This window comes from Schistocerca gregaria, chromosome 5, assembly GCF_023897955.1.
Source record: "Schistocerca gregaria isolate iqSchGreg1 chromosome 5, iqSchGreg1.2, whole genome shotgun sequence".
NCBI classification, from domain to species: Eukaryota; Metazoa; Arthropoda; class Insecta; order Orthoptera; family Acrididae; genus Schistocerca; species Schistocerca gregaria.
Window position 1 is genome coordinate 163,700,996 of NC_064924.1, and position 21,086 is coordinate 163,722,081.

The 21,086-nt window shown below is 35.1% G+C and overlaps 1 protein-coding gene across 1 annotated transcript in view; it reads right to left on the reverse strand.

The window, feature by feature from the left end:
* LOC126271950 (neural-cadherin) overlaps window positions 1-21,086 on the reverse strand; it is a 1,775,154-nt gene that overhangs the window by 1,105,372 nt on the left and 648,696 nt on the right. The window contains exons 10-13 of the mRNA XM_049974381.1: window positions 19,966-20,157; window positions 17,354-17,544; window positions 14,438-14,627; window positions 9,927-10,109 (exon numbers count right to left, since the gene is read on the reverse strand). Coding sequence (XP_049830338.1) covers window positions 9,927-10,109; window positions 14,438-14,627; window positions 17,354-17,544; window positions 19,966-20,157 — 756 coding nt within the window. The remainder of the gene's footprint in view (window positions 1-9,926; window positions 10,110-14,437; window positions 14,628-17,353; window positions 17,545-19,965; window positions 20,158-21,086) is intronic.

Below are 21,086 nucleotides of genomic sequence, written 5' to 3' on the forward strand. Positions count from 1 at the left end.
ATGGAAAAACTTGTAGAAGCCGACCTCGGGGAAGATCAGTTTGGATTCCATAGAAATATTGGAACACGTGAGGCAATACTGACCTTACGACTTATCTTAGAAGAAAGATTAAGGAAAGGAAAACCTACATTTCTAGCATTTGTAGACTTAGAGAAAGCTTTTGACAATGTTGACTGGAATACTCTCTTTCAAATTCTAAAGGTGGCAGGGGTAAAATACAGGGAGCGAAAGGCTGTTTACAATTTGTGCAGAAACCAGATGGCAGTTATAAGAGTCGAGGAGCATGAAAGGGAAGCAGTGGTTGGGAAGGGAGTGCAGGGTTGTAGCCTCTCCCTGATGTTATTCAATCTGTATATTGAGCAAGCAGTAAAGGAAACAGAAGAAAAATTCGGAGTAGGTATTAAAATCCATGCAGAAGAAATAAAATATTTGAGGTTCACCTATGACATTGTAATTCTATCAGAGACAGCAAAGGACTTGGAAGAGCAGTTGAACGGAATGGACAGTGTCTTGAAAGGAGGATATAAGATGAACATCAACAAAAGCAAAATGAGGATAATGGAATGTGGTTGAATTAAGTCGGGTGATGCTGAGGGAATTAGATTAGGAAATGAGACACTTAAAGTAGTAAAGGAGTTTTGCTATTTGGGGAGCAAAATAAATGATGATGATTAAAGTAGAGAGGATATAAAATGTAGACTGGCAATGGAAAGAAAAGTGTTTCTGAAGAAAAGAAATTTGTTAACATCGAGTATAGATACAAGTGTCAGGAATTCGTTTCTGAAAGTATTTGTATGGGGTGTAGCCATGTATGGAAGTGAAACATGGACGATAAATAGTTTGGACAAGAAGAAAATACATGCTTTTGAAATATGGTGCTACAGAAGAATGCTGAAGATTAGATGGGTAGATCACATAACTAATGATGAAGTATTGAATAGAACTGGGAAGAAGAGGAGTATGTGGCACAACTTGCCAAAAAGAAGGGACTGGTTAGTAGGACCTGTTCTGAGGCATCAATGGATCACAAATTTAGCATTGGAGGGCAGTGTGGAGGGTAAAAATCGTAGAGGGAGGCCAAGAGATGAATACACTAAGCAGATTCAGAAGGATGTAGGTTGCAGCAAGTACTGGGAGATGAAGAAGCTTGCACAGGATGGGGTAGCATGGAGAGCTGCATCAAACCAGTCTCAGGACTGAAGACCACAACAACAACAAATTAAGAAATAGCAGTACTTATCTACTAAAAATTGTACAGCTATTGTTTCAATGAGCCATTCTCCGTGTTAAATACATTCCCTTTTGTTTTAATCTTTAGTCACATATATAGTGGTGTCTGGGTATAAAGTTTTAGTTTGTAGTGGAAGTTTGAAATTTTCTTTGTTGCCAGTGATGTAATCTGGCTTGAAATTGTAACTTTCCAAGTCATTGGTGGTTATTGTAAATGAAAATTAAAATTTATTAATTCCGAGAAGGAATTCTTAAGTAATTGGTGACATGAATCTCACTGGTGAGCTACACATGTCAGATGATTTTCATTTGAAGCACTAGTACTGTAATGTTGTAGGTTGAATGTCCCCAGAAAATTATGCTATGCCTAGTAACTGATTCAAAGTAGCTGTGATGCACTACTTTTCTAGTGCTGATATGAGAGGTACCAGATACAACCCTCTCTGTAAATTTAATTATTTGTTAAAAAGGCTACATGTTGTTTTCCAATATGCAGCACTGATGTAATATGCACACTATGTAATCAGAAGTAACCTAAGTAATGTGGAGCTGACCACCATATATTATGAGCACTGGACGTGCCAGTATTAAACGTGTTTTTTTTTTTTTTTTTTTTTTTTTTTTTTTTTTTTTTTTTTGGGGGGGGGGGTGGTATTGTCAGTAAAGAAACAATAACAGCAGAATCAGTCAGTCAAGAGAGCTCAGTGACTTCAACTGTTGACTAATCATTGGTGGTCAACTGTTGGTGATCTGACTATGAATGAGAAGTGTGAATGAACAACCACAGCTAACCAAGACCAGACATACACCTCATGCTGAGAGGGACTGTCACGCAGTGCAGAAGGTGGTTGTAAAAATTCACCTGAAGTCAGCAGAAGAAACCACTCATGAGCTCTTAAGTTCTATCAGCATTCCAGCTAGTAAAATGACTGTGCGTAGTGGGTTAAAAAGAATGGGGTACAATGATTGAGCAGCTCGTAATAAGCCACACATTTCAATAATCAAAGTTAAGTGATGCGAGATGTAGTGTAAAGAGTGATAACAGTGAAGTATTGGAAACAATAGATTTTGAGTGATGAATCGTGCTATACTGCTATACCCAATGGCAGTTCAATGCAAAGCCTGGTGAACTTTACCTGGCATTATGTTGTTCCAACAGTAAGGTATGGAGGAAGTGGTGTTACAGTATTTGTTTCTTTTTTGGCATTTGAGTGTGGTCCCCTTTATTGCACTTACGGCAACACTAAATGTGAAAGGATATAAACACATTTTGTGGCATTGTGTACTGCATACTGTTTGGAGTCAATGACTGTATCAGCACAACAATGCACCAGATCATAAGGCAGCAACTGTGAGGCAATGGTTTGTGGGCAGCAACATTTCTAAACTGGACCGGGTTGGCCAAAGTCCTGGCCTGAACCTAAAGGAACACCTTTGGCACGAGTTATAACATCAACTTTGTTTCAGCCCCAGGTGTCCGCCACGAGTACTTTCTCTTGTTTCTGTTCTTGAGGGAGATTGGGCTGCCATTCCTCTACAGTCAGACACCTCATTGAATTCAAGTGTTATAAAGGCAAAGATTGGGCACATACCTTATTAATGTGCACTAATTGATGTCTGTGTTCATAATGCCAGTGGTCATATCATTCTGAGTTTTAGCAGATTTTCTATCTCTGATGGAGAATCCATTTATTGAGAAAGTGATCGATGCCCTTTACTCATTATGTGTAAAGCATGTATTTATGTTTCAAGCATCTAGATACATTGAAAGTGATTGGTTCAATGACATCACAATTGCCATCCATCAGTGCACCAACAAATGCATATTTAAATTCTAATAAGTCAAACTTCCATCTAAATTTCTTTTTTGAAATCTGATTATTATTGTTTCTGCAATACAAATCATTTATTACATTGAATTTCATATTATGACAGTCTGGGATAACCAAGCATATCTCCTTGGATGACTTCTGTGCCTTTAAATTTACAAAAACTTAAATATTCAGGCAACAGGGTTGTCTTCAACAGTATGAGTTCTAATTTCATTCCACCTTGAAAATTCTGCTCATCTATGTCATTAATGTGGTCATGTTGATGTCACTGTGATGTGTCCTGTATCCTGGATAATCAACATTCAAATTTTCATTTTATTTATTCATTTCTTATTTTGTAGGATACAGTGTGTATGTGTGTGTGTGTGTGTGTGTGTGTGTGTGTGTGTGTGTGTGTGTGTGTGCACATGCGTGTGAGATGCTTTGTCATTTTGTACAGATGGCTTATAAGCAAATGTTCCAAAATGTTTGTCAGTAAGAGGTTAGTAAATCAGTAACTGCTATGTGTAATTATTATGAAATATTTTTTATTTCATTTTTGTGGTGTGGAAATGGAGACACTTCAAGCAAAATAGCTTGTGACATTTTTCAGATCACTAATATTCTCAATGAGAGACTTAATTTTGATTCTCATCACAAACATAATTATATCTGAAATGTAATTTTACAAGACCAACTGAGGCATCAGATTTGTGTGATACTATATTTAGTACGTGGATATTTATTGCTAGTGGTGGCAAAGCATGAAGAGTAATCTGTTTCCAGCAGTTCCTCACAAAGGATGCTATGCCGTGGAGTAACACTTGACACTGTCTTCACAGCATGATTATACAGCAGCCTATTCCTATTGCTATTGGTACTGTCCTTGGAGTCATCACTAGTAAATACCCTATAATTGAACTATTATGTAAAACTAATTTCACATTGTTCTACTGATCAGGCACATAAAAATGCTCTCTAAACAACATTTTATTTGTGATGAGGAATAAAGTAGCATTTTCGAGTGATATTGTTTGCCACATGAAACAATTGATGAGAAAACTAAGTTAAAAGCATAATCAGAAACACACATTCAAGATGCTTGAATGTTAGGAGATCAATACATGTGACTGGTGGTCTTGGTTGAGAATGTAAAACATGTGTGCTAAAGGTAATTTGGTGGATAGTGGGGGAAGTGAGACACTAGGACACAAACATTCATATTACTTTCAGCAGTTAGCACAACAGTTGGGGTTTGGTGGAGAGAGGTGGGAAGTGATTACGGTGGTAGTTGTGTTGACGGTCAAAAATAAGGTTGTAGGAAAAATATCTGTGAGCACAGAGGTTCAAAGAGGATAAAGTGAAAACGAACTTTCAACATGGAGGGGCAGAGCAGCAGTTTCTACTTGTGTGGTACTGCAGGGCTGGTACTGGACATCATGGCCTGGCTAGCACATAATTATAACATTATAGTTTTATGAAGCAATCACTACTTTAAGGATCATATCGAGACACTCATTACATATGACCGTGTACAGCTCAGTGAATTAATGGACACAAAAGGGAACCCTAACCAACTCTGAACTCTGTTCTTAATTAGTCATATACATATTCTAAAATAGGTAATTTTTACAAGTATAATCTAGGTGCTAGGGGCACAGGATGCTTCTGTGACACACACAGCTGTAGTCCTGATGTTCTTGGTTTTCAGATGGGTATTTATAATGCTCACCTAGATTTGATGGCGTTTCTAAAAGAGTACTAAAGATTTGTTCCCATAAATTGGCCCTGTTTTATCTGATATATGTAAATCACCACTCAAGGTATTTTTCAGAGAGATTTAAATATGCCATTAATAAATTCTTCTATAAGAATGGTGGCAGAAGAGATGTCAATAACTACCTACCCGTTTAACAAATGACATTGTTTTCCAAAATTGTTGAAAAGGTGATGTATTCTGAAATAGCATCCCACCTGTGCAACTAGCCATTTTAAAAGCATTAAATAACAAAGCAGCACTGGTTGGTATTTTATGCAATTTATCTAATGCATTTGACTGCATGAATCACAATATTCTCTCTCTAGATAAATAAATTGATGCTTTATGAAAATGATGGTATAGCTAACCAACGGATAAACTCATATATAACCAAAAGAATGCAGAAAATTGTACTTAGTAATATGACCAACGTAATCAGGGAGATTCTTCTGACTGGGGAGGAATCACATATTAAGTTCCCCAAGGCTCAATCTTAGACCCATTTTTTGTTTCTTATGTGTAAACGTTCTTCAGTCTAATATACAACAAGCAGAATTAGTTCTTTAGTACTGTAATCAATCCACATATACACACCACAACATAAGAAATGGTAACCAATGTTCTTAAAAGTATCATCAACTGATTTGTGGCAAATGGTCTCTCACTCAATTTCAAGAAGATACAACATACTCTGTTCTGTATATCTACAGGTATTATACCAATGATACATGTAACACATGGTGAGAAAATAATAAATAGCATGGAAACTTCAAAATTTTTTAAATTCCATATTGTTTAAAATTTAAATCAGAAAAAGCAAATTTTTGAACTCCTGAAACAACTTAGTTCAAGCATATTTACACTTAGAACCATTGCAAGTCTTGGGGAGAAACAAACCAATAAGTTGACATATTTTGCATATTTTCATTGAATATAGACGTATAGAATAGTGTTCTAAGGTATCACATCTTTAAGAAAGAAAATCTTCATTGCTCAAAAATGTGCTGTAAGAAAAATATTTGGTGATTGCCCATAATCATCATGTAGACATGTGTTAAGGATTTAATCACTTTGACTACTGCTTCATAGTATATTTATTTGCTCATGAAGTTAGTTAGAAATAACCCAATGCAGTTTGAAAAGAACAATGATATACGTAGTTACTATAACAGAAGGAGAAAATGACATGCATTACTCCACTTCAAGGTTTCTTTTAGTGCAAAAAGAGTGCACAATGCTGCAACCAAAATTTCTGATTGCTTACTCAGTGATACAAAACATGTGACACAGCAAAGTAAAGTATGAAAACCAACTGAAAAAGTTTCTCCTTGACAACTCCTTCTATTCTGTAGAATAATAATAGAAATTATGAGGGGAAGTCAAAAGGTGAAGGGCCTTTTGCAGTTTCTCATCATAGGCAATGGTAACACTGCTAGTATCCAAGACTGAAATATTGTCATCTGCAACATTTCTATACGTGTCACTCTTATTCCCGTATTAGTCATTGTATTGTAGCAAACATGAAACATGGCAGCACCATTGTCGATTAATGCCACAGAGGAAATGAGAACAGTGATTTGCTTTCTGATTGCAAAAGGTGTTAAACCTGTGGATATTATTTGTCAAATGAAAACATAGATGGTGACAACTGTTTATTGTAAAGAAAAAGTGGTTCAAGCAGAGAAGAACTTCTCTATGTGACGTGAAAGACTGGGCAGGCCTTTGACGTCAGGAACTGAGGACAATTTTGAAGTCGTTGAGGGTATGATGATGGAAGACAGACGAATCACGGTGGACAAAATCACCAACACTTTACACGTCAGTCATGATTCACTGTATTCCATCTTACATGACAGGCTAAATTTTTGGAATCTGCGTGCAAGGTGGGTACCGAAAGAAGTGTCAGGCAGCATAAGGTGCGAAGGATGGATATCTCTGATAAACATTTGGCCTGTTATCACCATGAAGGAGATGGGTTTTTACAGTAAATTACTACCGTAGATGAAACATGGGTGCACCATCGTGAATCAGAAAGTAAGGCTGCAAACATCGTTTGGAAACACTCATCATCATGAGAAGTTAAAAAATTTGAATGCCAGTGATCAACTACTAAGATTATACTAACACTATTCCTATGGAACGTGTGGTAACCATTCATTTCACCCCAAGAGGTGAAACTGTGAAGAGTTAGAACTATTGTGATGTGTTGTGAGCTAAATTGAAAATTGCAATCAGTTCCAAATGTCATGGAAAAGTGTGGAAAGTTGTCATCCTGCCGCAAGATAATGCTTAGCCGCATTCTGCCAAAAAGTTGGCCAAAACAATAAATGAATCGGGGTTCATTGCTTGAACACCTGCCACACAGTCCAGACCTGGCTCCAAGCGATTTCCATATGTGAGGACTGTTTTGCAATAGGCGCACGGAAGTCATTGATGAGGAGCAAAATTCATTACAGGAGTAACCAAAGACTTTTTTCCAAAGGAATCAAAAAACTTGTGAAACTTTGGACAAAGTGTGTCAAAGTGCAAGAAGATAGTTTAGAAATATAATATACACTTCAGTTTTCTATCATTATATAAAAATTCCTTTCTCAAAAGTCCCTTTACTTTTTGACTATACCCCCATATATCTATTATTGTAATATCTAAAGGTGTTTGGTAAGAATTACTAACTCACATCCATATATTAAAAAAAAGATTTACAAATTAATTTGGAAGCAGGCTGACTCGTTCCACATCATTATGATTTATCATGCAAATGATCATGGAACATGAAACTAACTGACTGACTGACTGACTAACCTGCAACCATAACAGAGATTTGCATATCACCTGCTGCCCCACTAAAGAAAATGGTGTTATGTAAATGAAGTTATCTCCAACCATTCATTAATCTAATTTTTTAATAACAGTTAAAAATATTGTTCCTGGACTATAAGATTTTCATTTTATGGATTTTAAACAAACAATCTGGCAAAAAGATATTATTATAGGTTCACATCACTGATGTGTAATGAACAGACTGATTTTTATTGGTGGTCATGGTTGTGATAACGTTCCACTATCTGATAGAAGCTATACTTAAATTTGTGCATGAAAATAAACACTGGGTTTATGAAAATTTGTTATTTCATCTGTTTCTAAGAAATACTGTATATAGCAAAATATGAGGCTAAAAAAGTGTGATTCAAGTGGCAGATAAAATTTTCTATCACTGTGTTACCATAACCCCTACATGGCCAATGCAGCATTTCATGTGTCTTCTTTAAAAATTAAGCAAATTATCTCACACTACAGATTTTCCAAAATACTACAGCTAGTATCCTAGTCCCAGAGAAGGATTGAAGCAAATAATGGAAAAATTCTTTGTGAAAGTGTGAGGTGTTATATCAGTGCCAATATGAATTATGCATGATCCATTTTTTTTAAATTCATGTTAAAGGCAACATTATTTTCTGTAAAACAAATGAATACATGAAAACCAATCTCCAAATGCCCGCAGTGAAAGAGACTTGAGAACTTTTACAGCAACTGAAATTCCATACTCTTAAGTTCCCATTGTAAAAGGTAACTGGAAATGAATGCACACTAAAGAACTTTCACTAAAACACCCAACAACGATTCTCATTCTTGTTTTGAATGGAGCCAACATGAGCCAATCCGCAATGTGAAATAAGTGATCAGTTTTCAAAAACTACAAAAGTGCAGTTCTCCAATTGCCGAGCACTACTCACTGTTCAATATGCAATGTCTGTGGCTATCTAGGTTTCAGTGTGGGGATGGATGTAAAAAGGGAGACAGGTGTTGGAGTGGAGGTATTGTTATGGTGTAATCAGAGAAGTACTGACAATGTTAACAGTGTTGATATTTTGAACTGAAGAGGACTATATCAGACTGATTCATGAGAAGACGTTACCATTCAAGAGGGAAGATGGAGTATGCATTTATCTTGTACTTAAATCATGAAGATGATATCAGATAACTAGAAGCCAGATGAGTGGACTAGTAATGAGAGGACCAGTATTTTGGGTCAATATAAACAATTCACATAAGAGGATGATTATTCCAAAGATTTGTTTGTATTTTCACAGAAAAAGTAACTATCTGCTAAGATGCAATTAATCATTCCTGCATGGCTGAAGTAACATGTTTGGTATGGAAATGTTACACGTATAGATAGTATTCAATGGCAGTAAGGCCATGACTACAGAAGACAGTGCTGTACACTGACAATCATCGAGTAAGTTGGTAATAGACACTCTTTTTGAGGTTGGAGTGGGAAGGGAAAGGGAGCTAGTGGAAGAACCTTTTTGTGTGGGAGGAGCTGGAAGGGAGAGAGGGGGGCAGAAAGAACACTGTAGATGTACTAACAAAAATCTAGTACCTGAAGCAGGCATACCCTGTGAAAATTAATCTGTAGGGTACTTACGTATGAACAGACCAATAGAACTGGTAGTTAATGCAAACAGCAGAAATAAAGAAGGGTTTTTGGAGAAGAGAAGGATTTCAAGGTCACGAAAGCTTAAAAATGAATAATTGGTGTGTGTTCAGTTCAACTGAATATGCAGTTTGAATGAAAGTTGTCATTTATTAGAGACACTGATATCGAAAGGAAGACCTCATGTGGTTCTCTAAGCTAAAGAACCTTCTGTGTGATATGAACAGGTAAAATACATTGTTTTGTAGCAACTAACTTTCATAAAGAGCTTTTTTTTAAAAAAAAAATAATCCTGTTTAACCACAAACTGTATTCTGTAATTAAATATATGTTTCATAAACTAATAATTGTATGTAAAAAGAGAATAGCAATATAATCATACCAGTGCATTCTCTAAGTAGATGGATGGAAAGCTATCTGGGATGATGAATATGTAGGTAATATTTAACAGCTCACAGAGAAGAAAGTGATAAGACATGAGTTTAATTTTCTATTGTTAACGCCATTTTTTAATGCCCACACACTAGTCTACCTTTCCTAGTTTAGTAGATCAGTAGATCAGAGCAAAGGAACAACCATTTAAAAAAAAATATTTATATTTCTCAATGTATTTTTGCATTATACAATTGTGGAAAGAAAATAATATTTTTAAGGGGACTCTTATGGGAAGCTCAAATATTCTTCTTACCTGGTTGTTGGGAAAAGTCCCATCTTTGTCAATCGCATTGACCTGAGTGACCTTTGTTCCAATTGGTTCTCCTTCAAGTACAGTTTCTTGCTCTCTCTCAGTAAATAAAGGAATTTCATCATTTACATCTTCTAACATGATATAGACCGTAGCCTCTGATGCTAGTTGTTGAGCTCCATTATTCTAAAAATAAAAACATAATTAATGTTATGCTTATAGTTTTAGAGGAAATTCATGTATAGAAATAAGAACCAAAACTATGAAGTGTACTACCAGGAAATGCTCATACAAAGAAGATATGCAGAAGGAAAGAACATAAAATTTCTAAAGGGAATGAGTAGGAGGTAAAAAGAAAAGGTGAAGCCTGAAATTAAATATGTATTGCATGAGTTGGCTTTGTTGCTTTACAGTTAACTTGCACAACTGCTGTACTTTATTAGGTGTAAATGACTTACAGACCCATCAAAGACAAATCAGAAACTAAGAACACTGAAAAGCATAAATGGGTTTAACAGCAATGTGCAGTTATTGTCAGCTCTATGTCAGGTCTCTGCTTCTCGTTGGTTCAGTATTTTCTGTTGCTGATATATACAGCATGATTCCAAAAGAAAGAACAGCTTTCAACTGTTTATTACAGACACAGTATGAAAGATAAAACACATCGTGCATGTCACAGGATAGAGGAAGGTTGAAAGCTTTATGTTTGCACAGGCACTACACATATACTAAACATGAGCACAATTCATTGCCCGAGGAGCATTGAATGGTAGTCCACTTCAATCTACACATTAATTAACAGGTCCCTGTTTATCAATTTGATAGTGTCAACAATTCAGTTTACCAGATCTTGAAGAGTATCTGCCATAGGTGGGACAGATACTCTTTTATGTAACCCCCCAGAAAAATATCACAAGGTGTGAGGTCTGGTGACCTGGGAGGCCAAAGACAATGAATAATATCTTTTTGTCCATCTCTTCCAATCCATCATTGTAGGATGGTGTTGTTAAGATAATGCCGTACCTCAAGATGAAAGTGAGGCAGGATGATGTCTAGCATAAAAATGAAATCATTGTTATATTTGTGAAGCAGAGTAAACAACCAAATTTGCAGCATGTCCAGGTATGGCATTCCTGTTACAGTTATTCCAGTTTTGTGTTTCTCAGGTAATGCATGGTGCTCATGTTGAGTGTAGTGTATAGTGTCTGAGTGAACATAAAACTTCAAAACTGCCTCTATCTAGTAATAATCACAATGTGTTTCTATCTTTCATAGTTTGTCTGTAATAAACAACTGGAATCTGTCCTTTCTTTTTGAATCACCTGACATATAACACAATGACTAAAAGAAGGCAAACCATCCTACTTATGTTATGTCTCATGAAGACTTGACAAGCATTTACACGTCAGCAAGCCACACCTTGGTTCCTACAGCAGCAAGGGAAGAAACTGTTTGTAGGGACCAAACCAAAGTGCTGTGATTTGATTAAGGATCAAATGAAAGAGGCAAAAGATATATCCATGAGGTATTGTCTGCTAGAAGACTTCCATCCTGATCTACAGTATGCTGTAGCAGATTTGTGAGTATCATCAAGTTAGCACATCCAATTTGCATTAAACTGATGAAATATCTAACAAAGTATAAGCTATGTAGCACATGGAATCTGCTGGGCTGAGAAAAGTTTTTTTGAAACTGCATAGTACAGCCTGGATGTCTTTTAGAAAGCATATGATTTCAATGTATACTGTTTTCTCAAAGTAGAATATGATATTTGACACATCCATTATTCATAACTAAAATTTTCCATGATACCAATAATATGCTACACCTTTATACCTACTGTTGGTCACAACAATGCTGTATAAAGAGTATTGCAACATTATATTCATCATAACATCACATTAAAAGTAAATGGTGTTTCATAAAGAAATGAACATAGGTTATGGACCTTTCTGAAGAAATAACACTATATAAACACTCAACTTCATTGCAATTTACAGCTCATGCAGACAGATGCTGCATTGTTAATCATAGCTCATGTCTCTATGCTTTTGCAAGATAAACTGTAAACATCGAAAAGGTAGAAGCATGGAGTCATTCCATATCCTAGCAACTGTGATGCTGTTGGAATCAATGAGAAGTTGCCCATTAAAAAATTCCTTGCAGCAATATAACCATTCTGGACACATCCCATTTAATGTATCTATTCCACTGTGTCCCACAACTAAGATTGCCATATATTTTTGTGTTTATTTACAGACAAATAGCCCAGCAAGACATGCAGAAAAGCTTCACAGTGTTTGAAAAAGAAGAGACAGATAGTTAACATCTTGGACAGATAATTGTGCACTCTCAAATCAGTAAGATGCCCGGGTTCTGCACAAACAGCAAAAACCCAGGTCATGTCTTTGTACCTGTCACAGACAGGAAAATTAATAGCAATTTACATACAGTGTGTGTAACCAATGTTTCAGGTTTAACATAAAATGTTGCAATCACTGCACACCATGAAAAGAATTTGCTAACTAAATATAGTCCAAACTGATTCTGATTCAAACATTAATTGTGTTCTAACATGCAGCTAGCAAGTTTCCTTTAATGCATCCCTGTTGACAACTCAATGCTCTTGTTATTTGGTTGGTGGGTGGACTCCTTTACTCTTACATTGTAGAAAGGCTTTTCAACAGAAAATGCACTATTTATTCTTTCACTGATAAATATTAAATGCTCTGAATAACCGAACATCATTCATTGGGATATTTTGTGATCTCTCAAAGGCTTTTGACTCTGTGAATTATTGTGAAATTCTTCCACATACACTGAAGTATTGTGGTATGAGCGTGACAGTGCACAAATGGTTTCATTCATATGTAACTGGAAGGCTGCAGAAGGTTGAAATTAACAGTACAGATAGTCTGCAAAAATCAGCACAATCCACTAACTGGAGAAGTATCAAGAACGGTGTCCCAAAGGGTTCTGTCTTGGGCCCCTTATTGTTGTTCTTAACAAATATTAATGACTTGTAAACCTGTAGTCATGAAGATACAAATCTGGTGATATAACTGTAGTAATCACAACCAACAAACAAGAATTAGCTGAGGAAATTGTAAATAATGTTTTTCAGAATATTGTTAATGCATTCTCTGCAAATGGACTCTCACTAAATTTTGGCAAAACACAGTATATACAGCTCTGCACAGTAAATGGCATAACACCATTGATAAGTATAGGCAGAGAATGGAAGTCTGTTGCATTGATGAGAAACTGAACTGGGAAACACATTGACGATCTTCTGAAACATTTGAGTTCAGCTACTTGTGTTGTTAGGGTTATTGCAAATTTTGCTTATAAATATATCAATGAATTAGCCTACTATGCCTACTTTTTTCACTACTTTCATATGGCATCATATTTTGGGGGTAATTCATCATTAAGAGAAAAAGTATTCATTGTAAAAAGCTAATAATAGCTGGAGCCCACCCAAGATCACCTTGCAGACATTTATTTAAGGAACTAGAGATGTTAGCAGTATCTCCATAATACATATTTTCACTTACAGAATTTGTTATTAATAATCCATCCAGCTCAAAAATAACAGCAACATGCATGGCTACAACATTAGAAGATACACTATTCCAGTTAAATCTGACTTTGGCACAGAAAAGTGTTAATTATGCTACCACAGTAGTCCTTGGTCATTTACCGAATACCTTTAGAAATCAGACAGATAGCCAACCAACATTTAACAACAAATTAAAAGAATTTCTGAATGACAGCTCCTTTACTCAACAGATGAATTTTTAGGTATGAAGTAGTAATTATAAAACAATAAAAATAAAATGATTGGTCTTACACCTCATGTTGTTTAGGACAAACATAACACGAACAAACATGACAGTAACTGCAATCTACCACTTCTACGGACACTCCTAACTTTATTCCATAATCCTCAGTGATTAAGAAAAGTGACCAAGAACAAAAATACAAATACCATACATACCGGAAACATGACATATATCAAACTTGATGAAAGAAATCATTTATAGCACATTAAGATACCAAAAAATGGAAACTGTAATTCAAATTAATGCATCACCACCTCTCATTTTCAACATTATTTGAAAAAAAGTTGTTTATACCCAAGTAACAACACATCAGTGAACACAGACAAAAGCTACTCATCTTACCAGCTTTGAAACCTCGAAGTTTCTTCACTGAACTACAAGGAGGACAATAGTTTGACAAACAAAGAAATTAATAACTTGAATGGTACACAAAAAAGTCAGCTAGACTTTCATGTAAGGAAGATGTAGCAAAACACAACTTTTCAATTGTTGTTAACTTCCAAGTCTCTTAAATATTTTGCAGTACGAGCCTCATAATATTGTAAAGCCATCACTTACAGAAACTCATTATGATATTATCATCAACAAATTCTTAAGAGAATAATTCTTGTGCATGGAATTAATACTTTATCTAATATTTCTCACTGGAAATAAATTATTTTTATTTACCTCAACTCGTATGGTGAGATTGTACTCCTTAATTGACTCATAATCAAGTGGATGATTTACTTTTATATCTGCCCAAGTAAATCCATTATCAGTTCTTTGCTGTAGGTAGAACGTATGATACTTATTTGTTTGAGCTGTAGATCCAGGCATTAAACGATAGAATACAGTTGGATTTCCGTCTATGCCTGAGCTGTATGAACACACACAAAATTTTATTAACATTGAAAAGCATCGACAGCAATTAATTTTCCAATTTCATTTTAGTGATACAATAGTCAGTCTAGTACTCTCTATAACTTGTATCTTATTTAAGTGCTGAATATGTACATTTACATGTTCTTCCAAAACTGTTTATGTAATTATTTTTGCAAAGCATATATCCTGAAGTCGCTGTTAGAGTGATCAGTGGAAGTGACAGTCAAGTTTGTTCATGTAAACTAATAGTAAATATTCAGTGTTAAATACTGAATTTTAAAACTGATCACATTTCTAAAGCAACAAGGCTCATAAAACTCCTTTACATACCTAGAGTAAGATTACTATTTCTATACTGCTATTTCTTTTCATTTCTCATAACATTAGGAAAGGCTCACATGCAAATGAAAATCAAAAGGCTTTTCATATTTTATTATTCCAACTGCTTCTGAGCATACACAATTGTTACAACAATGAAAACAAAAAGTTACTATAAAAATTTGAACTGAAGTCATGCTACATGATTTTCTAAAACTGTTTATTAATTATATTTTCAACCATTTTGTCAAAAACTGCTTTGTTATTGAGGTTACCTGTATTCATAATTTGTAGCAAATCAATAAACTACACTTGCAGCTTACACATTATCTGTAATAACTATCTAGGCATTTCCACACAAAAGCTTTTTACGTAACTTAACTGGTTCATGCTTTCAGATAAAGCCATCATTTTGCTGCACCATTATGGTAATATATCCCCATATGTTCCTGGATCCCTGGTTTTAGTTTTGTGCCACCTACCAGTTTTTGATTGATAGGGTACAATTGATTTTAATTTTGTAGATTAGTGCCCTAGAGGCTAATCACCACCACCCATGTATTTTATGTGCAAGGTGTGTGTGCTTGTGAAATAAAAATCAAAAAGATTTTACCGAGCCAAACAACTCATTAAAATGTACACTAAAATGAAACACAACATAACTTTTCTTAACTCCCTGATCCATCCCAAAATACACTTCCCCAAATATAATGATTAGAAGTGAGTTCATAATTGTGCTTCCAAGTGTGGTGCATTAGCCTTTAGAAAATGCAGAAAGTGTGACTGGTGCATTTAGGAAAACAATATGAAACAAAAATTTTAGACAACTAAGGAGAACAATTTAATAAAAGAATAATTTTTCATCCAGGAAATATCATATTGGCCAAATATAAGAACACAACAAGGAAACAGTTTTGATTTATTATTAGTCAATTTAAATTTGCAGAGAAATGCATGAGAGAAATAGCATTTTTCATTATACAGGCAGAATGTAAATTTAAAGGCTTATTTAAACCGAAAGACATTCTGTGCGTTAGATAACCTGTTGTGATGAAAAATCTCACAAAATCATTCCACTTTTGGAGATGAAGTTAATGTTGCGAGTACATATTTTCAGATCTGCTGAAAGTTATATTGTGCCAAAAGAAGGATCAAACTCATTTGATTGCATGAAACTACCGGTATGTTTATCCTGTAAATCTCACTATCCTCTAATTCTTATTATCCTAACTGCATTTCTTTCATAATGCATTTCATTCCTCTTTTTCTCCTCTTTGGAAGGCTTTGAAAAGAATGCTGAAGGTAAGATTTGACCGTTCAGGCTATCATGCAAGTGGCAAGTCACAGAATAGCAGATTCAGCTTGACAGTGAGTGAGTTATAGTACTAAGTCTATGACGTTGCTCTAAATATTGACAAATACATGTTGTCTGCTATCATTTAAAAAAATATATTTTGTAAGGAAAGTCTTTTTAACATTTTTAGGATAGTGAGAAAATTCTATTCTTTGATAAACACATGATAATATGTGCTGGTAATGTAACTGACGTTAGAACCATAAAAACCACTGTTTCTCACATTTAAATGCTATCTGATCAAAAATACTGCTCTTTCTCAGGTTTACTTCATTAAATCAGCACATACATCTACTACTTTTATGCAGTAATCTTTGTGTGAAGTCTTGCTGATTCATGTAAAGATGCCAAAGGGTAATCTGCTACTTAACTTTTGCTCAGCATCTCCAAGATTTCATAAAAAGAAAAAAATAATTGCGTAGTTCACAGGAGCCATATTTAAAAAATTGAATGGATGATATTGCCGTCATTAGGAAATTGAATGTTTCAACATTTAGCATAAAGCAAAACACAACAGCTCTCAAATGGGTGACCAATATGATATCTCCAAAACCCAAATGCAAAGCTCACATTTCTCTTTGTGACTACATTTTGCACTAAAGGCAGTAAATGAAATTTCTCATCCCAGATGCAGATGGCAATCATTGCAGTCAAATGAATTAATAACAAAATTCTACAATTTAGATAGATATGCATATCTTATCATCTGAAGATTAATAAGAAAAAAAATTAAGAAGCAGAAAGAACATAGCACGATTCTATTATTTCAATAACTATAACAGTGAAACCTAATATCTGCTGGTAAACATGCTGTTCTACAACATATACCTACAGATTTTCATTTGACTGGAAGGATTCCAAGACATTTTCCTTATAAGCTTTGTATTTTACATCTAGAAGACGGACACAAAAAAACAACAAACACACACCAAGTATAACTGGACGTGCATTAACATTTACGGGAGCAAACGTGCAAAATATTTCTCCCAGTGCCGTGCATGGATTAGGCGTGCCCCACGGAGCAACCAACACTGAATCGGGTGACAGACCTGGCTTTAACGGACACAACTTTTGCACCAACTGGCATGTTTTCTTTAATGTAGATGGGCCCATACTGAACATGGTCCCACACTGGAGGATTGTTTGCACGGTCCACAACATCTATTTGGACTTCGACGGTTCGGGACAAGGGAGGGTATCCTTTATCTTGAGCCATGGCCTCCAACTTGTATGTCTCTCGCTATATTAAAAAATGTTCAGTGGAAAAACAAGAAAAATCACGCCGTTAGTCATATTAGTTCTTACTGACTATCTAAATCGAGAAATGAGGATGTATGGGGCACGCACAGTCGGGCCAACTCCAGCTGTGGAATCTCCTTAGCAACTGAATTAGTCCAACGATGTACTACTGTCAAAAAAGAGATTACTTCAAAAAACAAAATCAGTAGCATGTTCCCATTTCCACAAACGGCAGTTGCTATGAAGATGCTTGTTCTTCTCTGGTGAATAAGCTTAGACAATAAAGAGACCTGTTAAATACAAACCTGGCCTTTACCGATGTCACTACTGTACCAACTGTGACATTTTCTTTGATGTGAATGGGGCCGTATACACCCACGTCCCACAGAGGAGGCTTATTGTTCCTGTCTACGACGTCTAATTCAACGTCCACATCTGCATAGGAGGGAGGAATGCCCCTGTCTGAGGCGCGGACACGCAGACGATATTTTTCTCGCTACAGTGGCATGAAAAGATGTGCTGTCAGGTCAAAGGGGAGATAACAAGCACAACTTTCAATTTAAAAAAAGAAAGGAACTAATTATAAAATAAAACATGAAACAAAGAAATACTGTAAAACCATCATTAACCTACCTCAAACAAATAAAGATTTAAATAAATGAAATCTTATTCCACATGATTTTCACGGATCAGAATGACTTTATTCAGCAAAGAAATTTAATTCATTTTCAATTAAATTTTTTTTATAAAGAATGTGTCACTTCCAGAATAAATGATGTTTAGAAAATTTACTAATTCTCTGTAACTGTACCAACATAACTTTCAGAGTGCTCTCATTTAGGGACAATATTAAGCTTAACAGTATTTTTTCTATTCTACTTATTATAATACTAATGAACCATGATATTTATGGTTCTTCTTTATTTTTTAATATATGTATCTGTTGGAATGTAGTCACCTACTTACTGGAAAACATCCCTTGTTGAAGTTCAATTCCGATGAACAGAAATGGTGCAATCAACAAAATAAAAAAAGAATTTGAAAATTATAAACAATATTTTAAAGCAAGCAATCCACATGCGTAAAATAATGTACTTTTAAAAAGTGTGGGATGAGGGTGGTTGTTAAAAATGGGGGTATGTAGTCTACATCGTAAAAAAATGTGGACGACTTTTTGGTACGCTGCCCCATACACAGAAGGAAAAAGTCACAAATCTGATAACAACTGAGTAGCATCAGAGTAAACCTCAGCAGAAGGTTTAAAACAAAAATTAAAAACTATCTCTGATGCACTCAGTTTGGCAAAATACCATACTTGTTCTAAACTCTATTAGGTCATCTCCTGAAAAAGGAGACAAAAAAATATCAAGAAAAAATATATTCTGTGTCAGCAAAATCGATGATTCAGCTCTCAAAAATCTTTCCACTTCTCTGAAAAGTAGTTCAAAAATTAGTGACTTAGATTTACATTCAGACACCAGAGATACAGTTCTCATCACAAAAAGCTATCAGTCCACTGCATATGCAGCAAAATCGCATCTCTTCCAAACCTAGAAAAATTCAAAAAATATTTAAAAACCTCGCGGTCAGAAAAACAAAAATATATAATCTGGTGATGAACAATATACGTCAAAGTATATCCAAGGAAATTAAACTTTGAGCTATTTGCAAAAAAAAAAGTTATGTAAGGACTCACAACAGTGCATTTGGATATACAGTGTGTGTATACGTTCACATACCATACTAATTTCAAAGAACAGTGAAATACAATATACAATAAAAAGTGCCGTACAAATGAAACTTATTGTATACAGTGAGTATTTATGTTTCTCAGCAACTTAAAGTAAAGTGTGAACAAATCAAGAATTTTACTCAAGAAGCTAAAGATAGAAATGTAAAGTGTGAGACAGAATAGGCTTATTTGAAACATGTCAAGGCACAATAAAGGTACTGAAATACAGCAATATCTTAGTATCACCTTATCTGCCGTGCACATCGTATTCCTTGTCCTCTCAAATGCTGCTTAATGTCATTATCATATGGAAATCAGGGCTTAATTTGCTCGCATTAATTTTATGTTTGGATTTTATTTATGAAGTTAAAGTTGTCTGTGCTTAAAAGGAGAACTTGAAACTGACTCTCCTGACAGTAGAAGAGAATGGAAGATTAGAGTTTAATGTCCCATCAGTGTAAAAGTATTTAGCAATAGTCACCAGACCTACTCCTTCCAAATTAAACCCTGATGAAAGACGAGTTATGTTCTGAATAATAATAAAACAGTTGTAAAACAAAAGCAGTATGTAATCCAAAGACATGCTTGCAAATTTGTATGTAAATATCAACAACACCATCCATTCACACTTACATTATGAAAATTGAAGAAAAGAGCAGCCTGGTCACGCATTTGTACTCAAATACTTACATCCAAAGGCTTCCTCAGAACAATCCAGCCAGACTCTTGTTGAATCTCAAAATATTCCAAGTCTGACGGGTTATATGGAGCACTCAGAGAATAAACAATAGCACCATTATTGTCAGCATCTTCATCAGAAGCTGAGACACGCAAAATGTTGGTACCAATACTTGCATCCTGCTTGACATTTTCAATGTATTTCTGTGGAAAGAAGGAAATATATTGAATTACAGGTATGTGGATAATTATATTGATTTTTTTCTCTGGTTAATGCATCACATTTCAACCAAAACCAACATTGATAACTCTCCACTGATCATACAGGCAGCCACTTCCTTCAGGCCCACAATAAGTTCACGAATTTGCATTGAAATGTCATGCAGGCTCCTCATGTGTTAACATCTGATGTGTTAACATGTATAAGGGATGCACTTTCACTTATTATCACGTACTTTCATAAAAACAGACAGAAAGAAATTCTTGTTTTATCAGACACAATAAAACTTCTGTGGGATGCATTAAATTCGTCTTAAAGCTTTTGCTCATTCCCTATTTTCAGTAAATAATTTACTTGTTATATAATCTTCAATTAAATATGACACAAGAAAGACATATAACTATAGGAGACATACTGTTCTACCTGTGTGATAAATTTTGAGGGAAAGAGAAAATACTAAATGTAGAGCACATGTAAAATACTGTACCATGGCGAACTACCACACAAAGGGGTCCATTTTTATTTCTTGTACTGTGCTTCGGTTAGGCAGTATGTTTCTAATAAAAGGTTTAATCACAAATACCACTGAAGAATTAACATGTTAACACATAAGTGCAAGAATACCAAGATCCCTGAGGTGACATCAGCTCAGATTTGTACAGAAAATCAATCATCAGTTTTGAGTGCATTGTTCAAGAAGCCCATTTTAATTTGTGTTAAGCTTCGTAAGATGAAAGGAAAACTTGTTTGCTGCAAAACCAGTTACCGTATTTTCACATGGTCAAGTTTGGGCCTTGTACCAGTTAGCTTATTTACACATGGTCAAGTCTAAGCCTTGTACCAGAATTTCCATGCATGTAGAAAATATTCCAGCTCATGACAAAAAGTAACACAAGATAAAATATGGCAGAAT